Source organism: Calonectris borealis, chromosome 19 (genome assembly GCF_964195595.1).
Source record: "Calonectris borealis chromosome 19, bCalBor7.hap1.2, whole genome shotgun sequence".
In the NCBI taxonomy this organism is placed as follows: domain Eukaryota; kingdom Metazoa; phylum Chordata; class Aves; order Procellariiformes; family Procellariidae; genus Calonectris; species Calonectris borealis.
Genome location: NC_134330.1, coordinates 2,105,798 through 2,121,428, shown reverse-complemented (window position 1 = coordinate 2,121,428; position 15,631 = coordinate 2,105,798). Strand labels below are relative to the sequence as shown.

Genomic DNA, 15,631 nt, shown 5'->3' with positions numbered 1-15,631 from the left:
GCCGTGACGCTGCTGGGGTGCGGGCTCAGCCGCAGGACACGAGCACCGCGCCGTGCCCCTGGACAGACCGCGGCGGGGCTGGCCCCCTCGCTGTCCCTCGCAGCCGCATCCACGCTCCTCCAGCTGCCAGGGAGCGGGGCTGAGGCCAGGCAAACGCTGACAACATTTTGCCAACCCTGTCTGATTACAGCTTAAACAAAAACCACCTCCCTGCAGCTCCCCAGCAGACATCCCAGCCAAGAGGAATTCCAGCTCTGGTGGCGTGAGCACAGCTCAGCAGAAATCCCTGGTTTAGCTGCTCCGATCTCAAGGTCCCCAAGAGCTCCCAGAAATTGATATTCCTGTTGAATATATGGATGAGATCCTTGAAATTCAGGCAGGTGATTTGATAATGCAGGGATGGTGACAGCTGCCGGGGGGAAGCCAAATTAAACAGGAGCCACGATAGAGAGCTCAAGGGCATGGCAGATACCTGCTGGTTTTGACAAAGTGATGACTCGGGAGCTGCTGCCAGTTCTCCCCCCTTTTCTCTCTCCTCCTCGCCTTTCAGGTTTGTCAGCTGTGTCTCTTCCTGTTAAAGGCAAAATGGAGAGAGTTCGTCTTAATCTTACTGCCCTGGGAGAAAAACTGGCTCAAAATTCAGCTGGGAGTTTCGGGGGGTTTCAGTCCCAGGCTTTCCTGGACACCACTGTTTCCTGCCTTTGGTCCTCTTTCCTCCGACTGTCCAGATTTACTGACTTTTCACTTCCTATCAGCAGCATTTCAAAGCAGATCAAACGCCTGAACCTAGAAACCCCCCCGATCCTCTGACGCGCTCGTACATCCAGGGGGGTCCATGTGGCCGCAGCAGTTGCCTGCGTTTTGCCTGCGCCCTGCGGAGCATCGCCCTGCGTTACACACCGGTGTCCCGAGCTGTGCCGCCCTCCCGAGCCACGCTGGTTTTCAGGCGACTTGCTGAGGTTAGAGAGCAGGGGAGCGGCCGGGCTGAGGACAGCGGGACCAGAAAAACTACTTGCCCCAGACCCGAGATCGGTGAAGGAGAAGGGCTGTCCCGGGGAGCCCCCGGCCGCAGAGCGGTGCCTGCAAACGTGCACGTGCAGGTACCCCATCCCTGGGGGGGGCATTTAGCGAGTGCCCCTGCCTGCGCCATGCTACACACTTACCGTTTCCCAAAGGCATGTGTAAATTCAGCCCTGATAACTTAGCATTATCTCCGCTGATGCCAAAGGTGTCTCCCACTGGCTTCCCGGCTGTTTTCCCAAGCTGCTGTTTTCCCAAGCTGCGGGCCAGCTGACGGGACAAACAGCCCTGGCTCCATGCTTGTTTGCCACTGAAGGACAGACACAAATACTTGAAATACTTTCCTAATCTCATTTTCTCATGCAAACGACTGCTGGGTTGTCAGGGATGTTACTCCAAGGCAGCAGCAGCAATGGGATGCGGGGATGGGGCAGGGCGTGCAGGATGGCAAGGGAAGGCCCCAGCCAGGGGGCATCCACCAGCCCCCCGAGCCTCCCCATGTGGTCCCACCACGGGAAGGGTGCCCATGCCCACACCCACCCCAGCCTGGACCCCCCACCTAGTTCCCTGAGCCCCACTTGCTCAGGCCCAGCCTGCTCCTGGCCCTGGGTGCAGGTGCCCTGGTGATTTGGCTAATTAGGGTAATTGCTCCCCTGCGAGGAGGGCCATTAAACCTCCTTTCACACAGAAACACCCGTGGGTTGGGGTCACTAGTCCTCCTGGAAACGGGGCTCTGGATTCCCAAGCTGTTTCTGCACAGAAGGACTGCTGGCTTTATTTAACGTGGCTTAAATCGACTGTGTGCTGGGACTGCAGCTGAGTCTGGTGCGGAGATTTTGGAAATGCTGCTACCGCCTCCCCCTTGCGCTCCTCTCCCTGGGCTTTATCTCGCCAGAGCTGGCAGAGGCTGGGACGTTCCTTCCCCGGGAGATGGTGGGGACCCCGGGGACACCGGCGAAGCCTGGCTGGTGGCAGCAGAGCCGGCAAACACCTCCCCCTCTATACAAAATAGCACAGCCTTGCTTTTTTAGTTTTATACCTAAATCTGTTTTCAACCATTGCATGTTTTCAGAAGAGGTGCCATAAATTAACACAGAAAAACTACTTGCCCCAGACCCGGGCGGGGTGAAGGAGCAGGGGCTGCCATCGTTACCAGTGGGCTGGATCCCCGAGAAGCTCTGCAGCCCACGGAGGCTGCTGCCAGCGGAGCGGGGAACGCGGGATCCGAAACTGCAGTGACCTGCTGGGAGTTGGAGAGAGCGCTCTGCTAGCTGCCGAACCACCAGCAACCTGCCAGGGATGCACACCAAACATGAGCTAATCCCAACAAAAATAGGAGTGAAATCATAATTCATATGCATAATTCATGTGCATAATTTTATCTTTGCTGTATATTCTCCAGGGATGTATTCTAGAAAATGCTTTCTTTCCCCTCCCCTCAACACTCACGTCCTTCCAAAAAGTGCCGTAGATGCAAATCATTGGAGGCAGCAAGAGGTAGTAGCTTTGCTGGGTTACTAAATAAATGCTAAATTTGTCTGAGTTTCTAGCCTACGTTTTGGCAAGTTATGCAGATTGAAGCTGTTGTGTAGACATGCAGGCTTGTAATAATCACAGGATTTTAATTGCTTTCATTGTGAACTCTGGCTACTGATTGTATCTGCACGGAAAACTGTAAGTTTGCCCTTGCAAATGCTAAAAATGTTAAACAATAATGGCAATTAAGAGATAATTATAGTTATGCTGAAGCAAGGATTGGAGTTAAGACTCCAAGAAGACATCCCAAACGGCCAGGAAGCGGTGCCCTGTTTACTGCACAGACTTCAAGCTGCTTTTTCTACGATGTGAGATCCGCCAGATTTAATTGCTTAATGATTTTCTATAAAAAATTTAAGTAGCACGGGATCTTTAGCCAGCCCAGGCTCTGCTTGAATCGCACGCGTCAGTCTCGCTGGAGGACAGTGGCAGTGTCAAAGCCCTGGCCTGGCACCCGACGCTTGCTGAGTCACCCAGCGGTTTTCTTCTGCTAATGACAACACAGGAAAGGTCCAGGGACCCCCTGCCAGTGGGAGCACCAGCACCCGTGGGTGGGGATGCTGCTGGAAGGGGGCCGCATGGGTGCCATCCCTCAGTCCCCCTGCAAGCCACGGTTTCAGAGGGAGCCTTTGCAGCGTGGGCCCAGGCTTACCCACGGGCCACGGAGGAGCAGAGGCTTTTGGCCAGGTCGTTTTGAACCCTTAGAGAAAACAGGACTTTTAAAACTGGAGTTAGGAAGAGGTTTTGTCCTTGTCGAAGCGTTCTGGGCTTTCCTCAAAAACAAAAAAGGCATTTATTTTTTCCAGAGCCATGTTCTGGGCTGGGCGCCAGCCGCCTGTGTGCAGGCTGCAGCGGAGGCACGTCCTGGCTCGGTGTCAGCCCTCCGTCCTTTCCTGCCGGAGCGGCAGGCGAGCGGTGCGGCCAGCCGGGAAACTGCGCGAGATGGGCGTGAGATTAAACCCCAAACCTGTAATCGAACACTCCGTGGAAAAATATCTGTGTAAGAAGGGATTTCCGTTCCTCTGACTTAGCTTAAGCAGCACGGGGCTGAGGCTCGGGTCACACCGTGCGCACCGGCAGGCGCTCACGCCCGCTGGTAAACCCTGGGGAAATCCTTTCATCCCGCCCCGGCAGCGCCCAACGCTGCTCACCCCCGGCTGCTCACCCTAAGACATGGGAAAGCCCCTTCCCGACGGCCCCGGTGCCGTGTGGCACCCGCGCAGGGGCCGCTAAGGGCGACGTGCCGGCGGCAGCACATGTCCAACTCCGAAGATTCCAGCGCCGCCGGTGTGCGGGACTCGGTGGCCGGGGCTGCGGGAACAAAGGGCGGCTTTCACTGCGCTCACCCTGCGCAGGGACCGCCGTGGCGAATTCCTCGGATGCTTTTATGAGCTGCAACCAATGCACAGGGAGAGCGGGGCTCCCAGCAATCTCCTCCCCCTGACAGCACTTCATTCACACCCAGGCTGGAAGGAGGTGAAAGAAAAGGCCATGCACGTGTTTAAGTGCTGGGGGGGCCTACTGCATGGGGGGCTTGGATCCCTCCCCAAAACCCTCCCTGCCGGCAGGCCGGGACCGAGGGCACGCAGCCCGGCCGGGGTCTGGGCAAGCAGCTGAGCTGCGGTCAGGCTGCTCCGCAACGGCCATAAATCAAGAGAGAGACATAAGCAAGGGAGGGAACAAAGGACGTGGAGAGATGCCATGGCATCTGGCGGGGAGGGCCGCGGCGGCCGCGCCAGAGGATGGCGTCTGAGGAAAGCCTCTGACCAAGCCTGCGAGGGTCCCGGCCCCATGTCCTGGCCCCGCTCTCCGCTGCCTCCCCCTCCAGCCCGGCCCTCGAGAGAGGCCCGTGAGCAAGCGGCCGGGCAGCAAAGGGCACACGGGGACGGGGGACAGCGTGACACCCTGCCTCGCCCACGGCCCCGCGGCGCTCCCGGGGCGTCTCTGCGGCACACTGCGCTGGCCCACCATTGATTTTTCCACCAGGCCACAGCAAGCTCTGGCGCATTTGCTCTGAGTCCCCAGCACCGGGACAGAAAGACGTGGACTGCAAGGCCACTCCAGCAGCCTGCTTCCACAGGCAGGAGGAAACAAGCTAGACCAGGGCTGGATAAAACTGTTCCTCGAGCGTAACCAGAGCCAAACCCTGCTGAGCAGCGGAGCAGAGCCTGGGGTTGCCCCCCCGGGGTTGCCCCTGCTCAGGCTGCCAGCAGGGAAGGGATGGGGACCGGCGCGGGGTCCGGCAGGGCAGCTCCCTCCTTACCCCGCCCTGTGCTGGGTGCCGAGACCACCGGCGCTCGGTGCAGGGGAAGCATGGCGCCTGCCGTCGCTAACAGAAGGGCTGGCGAAGGCGCTGACCTGATGATGAGCAGTTATTTGTCTCGTTGGTAATGAGTTATTACTCAGCCTCAGCTAGACACTGCCTTAAGGGAGGAAACATCTGATCATCTTTTAATAAACACAGTTGGCTCCTGCAAGGCTCCTGCAGCTCCTGTATCTACAAAGCGCTCCGAGACACATGGCTTATGCACAGACAGTGCTGCTATGAGTCACAGTCTGGGAAAGAGTGTCAGAATCGTTGCTCAATAAATAGAACAAAGCAGGGAAACCTCGGGTGGGCAGGGATGGCACAGCCTTGCTTCCTTCACCGTGTGGCACCGGCCTCCTAAGGATTTACCCATCGGAGACTGAAAGCGAGATAAAAATGATTTCCACGTTTTCTCTCTTCATCTCAAATCTCCCGCAAAAGCACCGTGAGAAGGAACACGTCCGTTGGGTACCAGGTTTACCAGCAACAGGCTCTGCTTTCATGTGCTCGGGGAAGATTAACACTGCAATGGCAGTGCCGCAGGCTGGCTTTGCTGGATGGGAGGGAAGGAGAGCACTGACCTGCAGCCTGGGTGTTCCCACGGGAGCAGGGTGCAACGCCCGGTCCCTGTGCAGGATGCCCAGGGCGGGGAGGACGTCGCCGTCACTTTGCCCCTTCCTGGAGTCCCAGGCGGTCACAGAGAAGGGGGAAGAACATTGTGCCAGGCAGGCAGGGAGCGAGGCTAGCTCTGCCTGCTAACAGTCACACACCTTCTCCTGCGGCTTTACACCATGCTCCCTCTGCAGAAGAACGAATCCTAGATCGCGTCTAGTAGTTACACACATGAAGCACAGCTACCAAAAAGCAGCCTGTCTGCTCTTCAGTGCCGCAAAACTTTGCTTTTGTAAGGCCACATCTGGAAGAAATACACGACATGAGGAATTGAATAACTTGGCTTGTACAAGAGAAAATAATGTGACACTCTCCCCAACCACAAACCGCGCCGTAACCCACAGCGAATGCACACGCACATCTGCAGACACTCCTGCACCCAGACCTCCACCCACAAGCAGCAGCCAGCACCTCGGGCTCCCCTGCAATCAGACATTTTCTGAATGCTCGTAAGGCAGGATAGTAACGCATATTGAGTTTACATTTAAATAGCATTTTTACCCAAGCACATCTGGAAGCAGTTTTTTCTCCAGATGTTTTCCCCAGATACATACCTTCCACTCAGTGCCCCAGATCCAGATGTTTCCAAATAGCTTCATACCCCTGTTGAAACCGAGCGGCTGTCCTGGGGACGCTGTTGGCCTCTCCAGCACGGAAGCAGTTAACGCTCCGAGGCATCATACAGGACACCTGCGCCTGGTGGAAACTGGAGACAAAGTGGAGCCCGGCAATGGAAAAAGTCAAAGCCAAAAGCTGTGTCAGACAGCTGCTGGGGAGCAGGAGGGGAAGGCAGCAGGGACAGAAAGCTCCATGTTAAAAGCTCACCCTGCTCTCAGCCGTGTGGAGGGAAGTGCTGCTTAACTTCAGGCAGTTTGTATCTTCCAGAGCTCCGGTGCTACGCAAAAGATGATTTAGGGGGAAGGCTGAGGATACACGATACTGGTGTCCATTGCAGGGGTTACGGGGAGGTGAGCAGGGCTCAGTTTCACTGCCTAATTGCTAAAGGTGTGAGCTAGAGCTTCTTTTCCTCAGCCTGAAGCAGGACTCCTTCTGCAGTGACACATCCAAGGAAGCACCAAACCCACTCTCCACTTGCATGCGCCAGCTCCAGGGCACGCTGTCCCTCCAGCCCCAGCAGGGCCTCCACATCCCGCCAGGGACCGATTTACACCAGCACCACAGCCACTGGATATGTGGCTGGAAGGGTGCTTTCCCACAGATGGAACTCAGGCAGGAAGAGCTTTTCACCTCAGGTTTGGATTAGCAGCCTCCTGTGCTGCAGCTGGCATCCAGGAGCCAGCTCCTCTGCCCCTTGCTTTGACTAAGAGCCCTGTGCACCAAGGGGGCTCTACCACCCCAGCCCCACAAGGCTGCAAATGTTTTCTTGGAGCCGCAGTGTTAACCCAGACTTAGCCAGGCCAGGAGGGCAGAGCCCCAGCACAGCTGGAGCTCAAGCCCTGCAACTACACTTCCAGCTACAAGGCTGGCTGGGACTACTGGGAGAGGAGCATCACCCCCAGCTCCCCCAAAATAGAAACCACCTCTGCTTTTCAGCACTGCCAGGTGTAGGTTATAGCAGATTGCCTGTGTGTAACAGCCACACTGCTGCTTGCTTGGGAGCTTTGGGTTCAGCTCATTTTATAGCTGCTCAGCATGAGTCATGTTTGTCTGCAGCTCAACTTCCCCTTGTTTCTCATGCTGGTGTTCCTGTCCCACAGCACAGCTGTTACACTACTGTAGCTGGTAAGTGCCCACAGCTTTTCCAAAATAACAGGGAGGCCACAACCCCAAATTTAGGAGCAAGATAGCAAGCTGAGGGGGGTTGTTTAAGGGCAAGCCCACAGCCCCCGCAGTGCGAGAGGCATTAAACACACACCAGCTCCAGGCAACTGGCAAGAGAGTTTCAGATCTCACCTTTCTACCGAGCACAGGGAGGAAGCCTGAAGGGGAAACCTACTTTCCTGCAAAGCAGGGAGACACCTTGGAGCTTGCACAGGAGCCAGGACCCCAGCTGCTCTACCACCCCCCGTTTGTCTGAAGTCACGGAGAGGTTAGCCCCAGTCCTTCACAGCTAGGTTACTTGGCACAGAAGCATCCCTCCTTCTGGCACAGCGTTTGAGCCAGGCTGGAGGTCAGCACCGGCACAGATGGGCCACATATGCTCTTCAGCCGAGTTTCTCCCTCTGCAGACCTGCCTCCTTTGGGTCATCAGCATCTTCCAGGGCAGAGAACTCGCTGCTCACCCTCTCTGGACAAGTGCAGTTTTCAGTTGGGACAGCTGGCAACGAAGAAGAAACTAGAGGCTGTTTAAATGTGTCAATTCACCTTTAATGTTTGAAAAAAATAAATGGTATTTGAGCCATTGCAGTTATGAAGGGAACAGATCTTGCTCCACGAGAGACCGTGAACAGGTTCACATTAGACTCATGCTTGGAAAAAAACCAAACCCAAAACATTCTCCTTTCAGATCCAGAGCGGAGTTCTGAATAGACAAGACCACAAGAGTGCCCCAGACAGTCCAAGGCACATTACCCCAGTGCAGACATTTCCATCAACATGAAGTTATGACAGCTACATTCTTTCTAGTTACAACATTGTTCTATCAATATTACAAAATTAGGCATACTTTGGATTTTGCACAGAGACAAGAAGGACTTTTACTTCAGGAAGTAGTCAACCTGGGTCATCAAGTCATTTCACAATGGAGAGCTCCCTTCACTCTGCCCATTCTCCCCCAGCAGTGACTTATTACCAACACCAAATTCATCTCAGAGACACACGTTAGGCTCACCAGCCCAGTGATATTGTCTACGCTTTAGTTAGCAAACCAGTAAGTAGACCTCATGACAAGCACCAGGTATTTACTTGCCATCACACAGCATTTCTCCACACCCAGATAAAAAGAACTTCCTGCAGTGTAATCCAAGAGTCAGTACATACTAAGACAACATCACTGCTGAACCTATTGGAGACCAAGACATTTCTCTGCCTTTGAAGCAGATGTCACATGAGTTTCCTTCACACAAACATCACACGTAAATTTAACTTCTTGGTACTGTGCTTTAAGAACAAAAGCAGATATCAGAACATGGAGGACGGTCCTCCAGAAATAGCTTATCAGCTACAGAAAATAAAAAGGAGACAGTGGCCACTTACAAGTCTTCCACATGACTAGCTTGCTTTAAAGAGAGCATCAAGTTAAGGCAGTGTCGAGACAACTGGCTAAGAACATGCCAAATAGAGCTGTTGTCAGTAGTCACCAATTTGATATCCTACTCCATTTCGGGGACAGGCTACGTGGCTTTAGATCTCAGTATCAAGGTCTAAAGACTTCAGCCACAGGATGCTGCTTTCCGCAGCAAACAGCAACTCAGGGGGATGTTTGTTGAAGTCTTCTAGACCAGGCTGAGTTGCTTACAAGTCTAGGTCAATGTTTCAGCAGAGCCAAAAATACAGTGATGGGCACTGTAAGAGAACACCGAGGGTGCCAGCCGCAAGTCTGTTTATCACAGTCCGAGGTGGAGTTCAACTTGTGTGTGAAAACCATGTAATCAAGAGCCACCCCACCAGCTTTCAGGGAAGGTCTAAGTACCTGCACTGAGGTTACTGGGAGAGCCAGCTCTCTACAGTCTGCAGGGTGGGTACAGAGGCTCACACTGGCTTTGCTCCTCGTTACAAGATTAACAGTCTAATAAAACTCAGTAAGGAAGTCAGGATCTTTTGGCCCGCCCAAAGAAGTTTTCCCAGCCTCAAAGGAGTTACCACCGAGGGAGCTGTTGTGGAATAGTTTTATTTCTTCCCACGTAAAGGCCATTGTTTAAGCATTTACAGGTTTCCTAGTGCAATACAACCAAAAAAGCAGTAACAAAAAAAATGCCGCCTTCTTCCCAGGCAACTAAACAGAAGTAGATTTTTACTGCAACATATACACATTAAATACAGTATACAGTCCATGCAGCGGCATAGCCATGTTAAAGGGAGTCGTGGCTTCAGCCATCAGTGCATTACAGTCCAAATTTCACTCGCTCCTACTTCCTATCCAGACTTGAAGAGAAGAATTGCAACCTGACCCAAGTAAAAATAGATGAAGTGCTTTGTCTCGTGTGTTACATAGCTGCCAAAGTTTCTGCCAACAATGCAGTGCCAAGTTGGGTTGTATTTCTTGTCAAATTCCTGAAGAAAGAGAAGAGAGGCATTAAGGCCAAGAAAGCCCACATGAAAATAGTTCTAAGCACAAATTCTTAGCTGGTTCTGTTCACACACTATCGCCTCTCCTCCCACCTGCAGCATCTTTTAGATTCCCCACTGCAAGACACTATTATATTAAGCAAGGTATTGATTGACACAACCAGACCTCTGCACTGGATTGTTTGAAGGATCCCACAGAAGCAAGTCATGTCCTGAGGCCTGGAGCACCCATCAGCCCTGGGCAGAAGGAGCAGACACAAGAGCTCTCCTTGGTATAGGGCTATTCAAACCCCATGTGTAGGCTAGCTCAGGGGAATATTTCTCCTCTCTCATTCCAAACCCACTCACAAAAAATAAAAAGATTTTGGCATGTCTGCTCCAGCAAGGCATTTGAGCTTAAAGGTCACCTAAAAAAAGGAGAAGTCTGGCTTCTGCTGTTTGGGGAACTCTTCTTCACATAAAAGGGAGAAAATCTGCATTGAAAATGAGCAGGCAAATTCACAGGCCAGACAGCACATGGAGACCTAAGAGGTCAGAGGTGAGCAAGCTGAATGCTGGCTTAATAGTCAGTCTTCTACTTTGCAGGTAAGATAGGGTTAAAGACCATTTCCCTCCTTTAATTAATACACAACTCCCAAGAACACCCTTCCCTCCCCTGAGAGAGCCAGAAGAACAGACTCAACATTCAAGATTAAAGCAAGTTTAGTCCTCAGACAGCAGCAAGACAGTTTGAGCTCTTTGCAGGTAATCTTTGAAGTAAGGAAAAGGCTTTCTTGCCAGGGCATGAAGGTGCATCAAATTGCTTCCCTCCTCCCAACACACTTTCAGGAAAAAAAGGCCAACTTCTTTTTGGATGCCTTCTGTTGCACTCACTCACTTTACAGGCTGCATTGCCCCAAGCACTCTGAGGTAAGTCTTGCCTCTGATCAAAGTGATCTGAGAAGTTAGGAGACATCTTTGAATCCTTTACACTCAAGCTTAGATTACAAGCAAGGCCCAAAAGCTAGCCCGGGTGCCAGGACCACATTGCCTATGAAGTCACACTTTCCTCCTTCAAAAGCACTTTGCCCAACCATTCAGAGAAGTGCCTACAGAGGGAATCGACAGCTTCCCAGATGCCATCAAGCATGAGACTTAAGTTAATGGGCTCCTGCAAATGGGGAGACACTTCTTCACCAGCCAGGGCAGCTGCTTGCACTGTTTTTAAAGCAGCACCTTTCACAATCCTGCCACCCAGCACAAGGCCCCATCCTCCTCCACACCACCCACACCAGAGCCAGGAACACGGCAGACAGAACTGCACGTGCACAGCTGCCCACTTTGAGTGAAACAGAGCAATCCCACCCTATGCTGGTACTGCAAGTCAAGCAGCAGCATCTGCGGAGCAAGTCCTAAAGAGAGATTGCAGCCAGCTCTTTCCAGGCTGGCAAGTCCAGGGGGACAGCACCACGCTGTTTGCTCAGAGCTTGCCAGAGCAACAGACCAGGCCCTGCTCTGCCATAGCCCTCCTCTGACCTTGGAGGAGTCACTCCATCCTCTTGGGAATAGCAGTAAAGAAGCAAAGAAAGCACCTTCTCCTTCCAAACACACAAGTATGAAGTCTCAGACAGACACTCAGGCTCATGACAGGCACACATACTTAAGAGCTTCAGGAAGTCTCAGCCAGAGCAGCCCCCTCATCCCTTAGTTACCTTCTTTATATATGCTGCAATGTCCTTTTCTATGTTGTACTTCTCCATTGCCTGTGTAGCACAGTCTACAGCATCCTGCTGCATGTCCTCGGACATGTCCGCATTCTTGATCACAGCCTTTCTGTCAGACATCGTGAACCTAAGGCAGAACATAGATTCCTTTAATCCCTTCCCAAGAAAGGAGAAGCTTCCTGTACATCAGAGGTTGTCCTTTCTATGGCAGGCTGCGTCACAAGCCGATACTACAAACCCCCTGTTACGCCCAGGGTGAGTTTATCAGGGTAGCCTAGAGTAGTCCCAGGCTAAGGTGTCCCTTACAGCTGCAGCACTGTAGCACTGGCACTGGCTGGAGGTTAGATCACAGATAGCCCAACATCAGCACTTGCACTAAACACATGCAGAAAAAGCTTACTGTGTGGGAGGAGACGGGAGCTGCAGAGAGCTACAGCCCTCCTATACATCAATAGGCTACAGCCAAGTTTGCCTTCCAGGTGCACCAGTGGTTTGGAGCATCATCTGTTCAGAGCCTTGCAAGCAACCGACCCCAGACTGCCCACCTCCGGCAGGGAGGCTCAGGAAGCATGTTAACAGCGGCAGTTACTGCTGTCAGCTACTGCTGCTAGTTACCCCATGCCAGGAGTTAGTTACTGCTGCTAGTTTAGCCTGGAAGGAGTGTTGTAGGAGTGTTGTTCCACATTCAGCCTGTCATCATCCCCTCACCACCGCCTTGCCACTGAAACCCAGACTTCAGCTGTTCCCATGGGACAAAGCCAGTCTGACGAGTCAGAAACAAGTTAACACCATGCTGCAGCCTAGAAACAGGGGCAGGGGGAAGCAAGCCCCACCACAGAGCTAGCACAGCCTCCTTTTCCTCCCCCCGCCTGTGAACCACAGCACAGATGCTAGAATCCAGCATGCTAGTACTCCCCATGACCTTTAAGAAACTAGAAAGTGGTATACTGGAGCTGAGTGTGTGGCCCCCTTCACTTTATAAGTCAGTTCAGGTGCTTTGTACTAGTCACTGAAGTCATTTACGCGTAGATCTGCTGTGGCCTTTCCAGGGAGGCATCCAGCATTGGGAAGTTTCCAGTGCAGTTCATATCATCTTAGAAAATGGGGATTTGGCAATCCCAGCCCTGCAGCCTTTCTTCAAGCAAAGGCCATGACACATGCCCTGCGGAAGGAGCCCCATGCAGTCCTGCTGCTGGCTGGCACACTCCAACACCCCTCTGAGCACCAGACCCCTCGCTCCCACACTAAACCTGTGCCTCCCGACCAGGCCTCAGGTGATCTGGGGGAGCAGTCAAGCAAAGCTCTGCGCTGAGAAGGACCACAGCTGCTCACCTTGGCAGCAGCTCTTACCAGAGCATATTAAAACTTTGTGGGAATAAGGTTCTTAATGGCAAGGAGTGTCTCCAATTAAGCCTGCAGAGCACCATTAAGTTTCCTAAATCCTTTTACAGTGCTGTAAGTCTTGAGTGATACTACCAAGCATGTTTTGAAATAGTGAAACTACACATTTTTAGCTCTATTGGGGAGTGAAGAAAATCTGCTGCAATGATCGGTTCCTGGAACAGTCCCAGAAAACTGAAGGAGTAGCTTTGTTACAGCAATTAAAGGAGCCTGCTATCCAGAGAGAAAGAGAATCCAGTTACATAATTGCAGCCCTATGATTACAATACTTCAATTCTTCACTCTGCCTGCAGTTGAAGACTTCTATTGCAACCTTAATTTATACATTTTAGATACAATGTTTAATAGAGCACTGCTATTAACATACACTAATAACATCCGGGGGGGTGACAGGAACTGAGCTCAAAGCCAACAGAGAGCACACGCCCCACCACAGCTCTGGAAAAGCCACTTCCAGGCAGTTTGGTCCCCTCCATGCTGTGGTTTAAGCCAGTGGGTGTTAGCCTATGGCCCAGAAACCCTGGCAGGACAAGACATGGCTCAGAACAGCCCAACCAACTGCCTGTAGATTTGGATTCACTATCCAGGAATCCAGCAATCCCTTGGAAAAGTCTTCTGGGGGTGTAGCCCACAGGAAAAGGGAAGTAACAGAAATTCACTTGTGGGTCATTCTTCCAGGAAAGCCTCTTCAGGGAAAGAGGGCCAGCAAGCTCTCACACCCATGGGGCCTTCACACACCTCCGCTGCACGCTGAGTTCGGAGGGCATTTGCCATTACATAACCAGCCACAGTGACCTGCAAAAAGCATCTTCCTTCCTCATTGTTTAGGCAAGGAGCATCCCAGTGCAGGCCCATGCTGCCGAGGGCCAACAGCGCCATAGAAAAAAAAACCAATTATCCTTCAGTAGAGCTGCCCTCCCCAGCACCGCACTGCTCCAGGGCACAGCATCCTTCACAGGCCAACCATGACAGGGGCTGGCAGCCGGCTGGGCTGCTGGAGGGAGCATCCCCTGCACCCACTGTGGGGCAGGGAGCAGCTCTGAGTGCCACCCTCCACCCACCTGAACACCACAGAGCAGGGCCCCAGTCTCATCTCATTCTCCCATGGGGTTACAGAGGCATCCTCCCCACAAGGCAGCCCAGCACCACCACGTACACATTTTACCCCTAAACCACAAGATCACAGCTGGCCCTCAGGGTCTCACCACCCAAGTCTGGCCCTCTCTGAGGAAACCCACAAAGCCCCAGCACCCAGCCCAGGGCAGGATGGGCTGGGAAAGATAATAGTACAGCTCCGGCAGGCACCCCTTCCCCATCCCAGGGCAGGATGGGGTCTTGCGGGAGTTAGAAATGACCACAGCCCTAGCAGCCACTCCAGGGCAGGATGAGGCCTTCGGAGGGGGAATAGGCCCAAGCCAGCACCCAACCCTTCTCTCACCAGGGTACAATGAGGTCTTGGAAGGAGTATGAGGCCTAAGTCCAGCACCCAACCACTCCTCTAGCATGACAGGATGGAGCTTTGGGAGGGGGATGATGCTCAAGCTCAGCACCCACTCCTTTCCTCACAAGGACAAGATGAGGCTTTGGGATGGGGATGAGACAAGTCCCCACACCCACTCTTCCCCTCGCCGGGCAGGACGGGGCCCTAAAAGAGAGGCCCAAGCCCAGCACCCACCACTTCCCCACCAGGACAGCATGAAGCCTCAGGACAGGGACGAGGCCCAAGCCCAGCACCCACCGCTTCCCCATCACGGCAGGAGAGGGCCCTGGGAAAGGGGTGCGGCACAGCCCCTTCCCCACCAGGGCAGAAGGGGGTCCGGGGAGACGCTCCCAGGCGGCTCCCAGGAGCCGGGCGCATGTGCAGGCCGGAGCCCTGCGTGACCTTCACAGGGGGAGCCCCGGGGGCACCCGGGGCAGCAGTGACCTTGCCCGGAGCAGGGCCGGCAACGCACCGGCGGCAGGCCACCGGGCGGGGCGGGCTCCGAGCGCCGCCGGGAGCTACCCACAGGCCGGAGCCGCCGGTCCGGCCAGGGCCGCAACCCCCTTCCCCCCGGGGCGGCCTCGCCGCCACCTCGCACACGGAGCGACCGGTGCTAGGCGAGGCGCGGAGGTCGCCACCGCCCCGGCCCGGCGGAGGGCGTCGCTCACCTTCACAGTGACAGGGCCACCCCGGGAGGGCGAGGCGAGGCACACACCGAGGAGGAGGTGGGAGGAGGCCTGGTCCCGCTCGCCTCAGCCCGCTCCGCTCCGCTCCGCTCCGCTCCCTGCGCCGCGCCGAGCGCTCTGCGCCTCGCCGCCGCGCCGCGCTCAAATACCGCCCCGCCCGCTGCGGCGCGCGGCCCGTCGCTCCCCCATTGGCTGCGCCTCCCGGCACGCCGCGCTTCCATTGGCTGCGCCGCGGCGCGGCCCGCCGCCCCGGCCCGTCCGCCCGCGCTGTTCTGCCTACATCCTGTTTCATCCCACAATGCCGCGGGGCGAGCGCGGGGCGGGGCGGCGCGGGGTGGGGCGGTGCCTCGCGGGGGCGGGGGGCTGCCCCGGTGCCGTGAGGGGACGGGGCCTGGTCCCGGGGGGCCGATCCCCTGGGGGGTCCCTGCCGCCTTGGGGACCCTGACCCCCCTGGGGGGGAGCCTGGTCCCCTGGGGGGGGCTGATTCCCTTGGACGGGTCTCTGCTGCCTTAGGGGGCCATGACTGCGGGGGTCCCCTCTGCCTTGGGGACCCCGATCCCCGGGGGTGACCCTGAAGCTCTGGGAGGGACCCACTGCCTTGGGGAGACCTGGCCCCCTTGGGGGTAACTGCCTTGGG

General features: G+C 54.7%; 1 protein-coding gene across 3 annotated transcripts; it reads right to left on the bottom strand.

Annotated features, from left to right (window-relative positions):
- Window positions 1-3: 3 nt before the first annotated feature.
- Window positions 4-15,115, bottom strand: DYNLL2 (dynein light chain LC8-type 2). Of its 3 annotated transcripts, XM_075168349.1 has the most exons (7): window positions 11,416-11,496; window positions 6,091-7,814; window positions 5,635-5,780; window positions 2,174-2,310; window positions 1,164-1,330; window positions 473-571; window positions 4-341 (listed from the first exon to the last, which is right to left on the bottom strand). In XM_075168349.1, exons 3-7 carry the CDS (start codon window positions 5,707-5,709, stop codon window positions 307-309), a joined length of 513 nt encoding a protein of 170 aa, XP_075024450.1. In that variant the 5' UTR covers window positions 5,710-5,780; window positions 6,091-7,814; window positions 11,416-11,496; the 3' UTR covers window positions 4-306. The 3 variants fall into 3 exon arrangements, with proteins under 3 accessions (XP_075024450.1, XP_075024452.1, XP_075024451.1); XM_075168351.1 differs by lacking the exons at window positions 4-341; window positions 473-571; window positions 1,164-1,330; ... (1 more) ...; window positions 5,635-5,780; window positions 6,091-7,814 and adding exons at window positions 7,843-9,709; window positions 14,977-15,115 and having other exon boundaries at window positions 11,416-11,554; XM_075168350.1 differs by lacking the exons at window positions 4-341; window positions 473-571; window positions 1,164-1,330; ... (1 more) ...; window positions 5,635-5,780; window positions 6,091-7,814 and adding an exon at window positions 7,843-9,709 and having other exon boundaries at window positions 11,416-11,568.
- Window positions 15,116-15,631: the final 516 nt, after the last annotated feature.

Excerpts from the sequence above, each read along its gene's own strand:
- DYNLL2 (XM_075168349.1), bottom strand. The coding sequence starts at position 5,709 with ATGTGTGTAACTACTAGACGCGATCTAGGATTCGTTCTTCTGCAGAGG. Across the intron at positions 2,311-5,634 it reads GTGTAAAGCCGCAGGAGAAG|GTTGCTGGTGGTTCGGCAGC; the intron begins GTGTGTGACTGT and ends CATCCCTGGCAG. Across the intron at positions 1,331-2,173 it reads CTCGGGGATCCAGCCCACTG|TGGCAAACAAGCATGGAGCC; the intron begins GTAACGATGGCA and ends TCTGTCCTTCAG.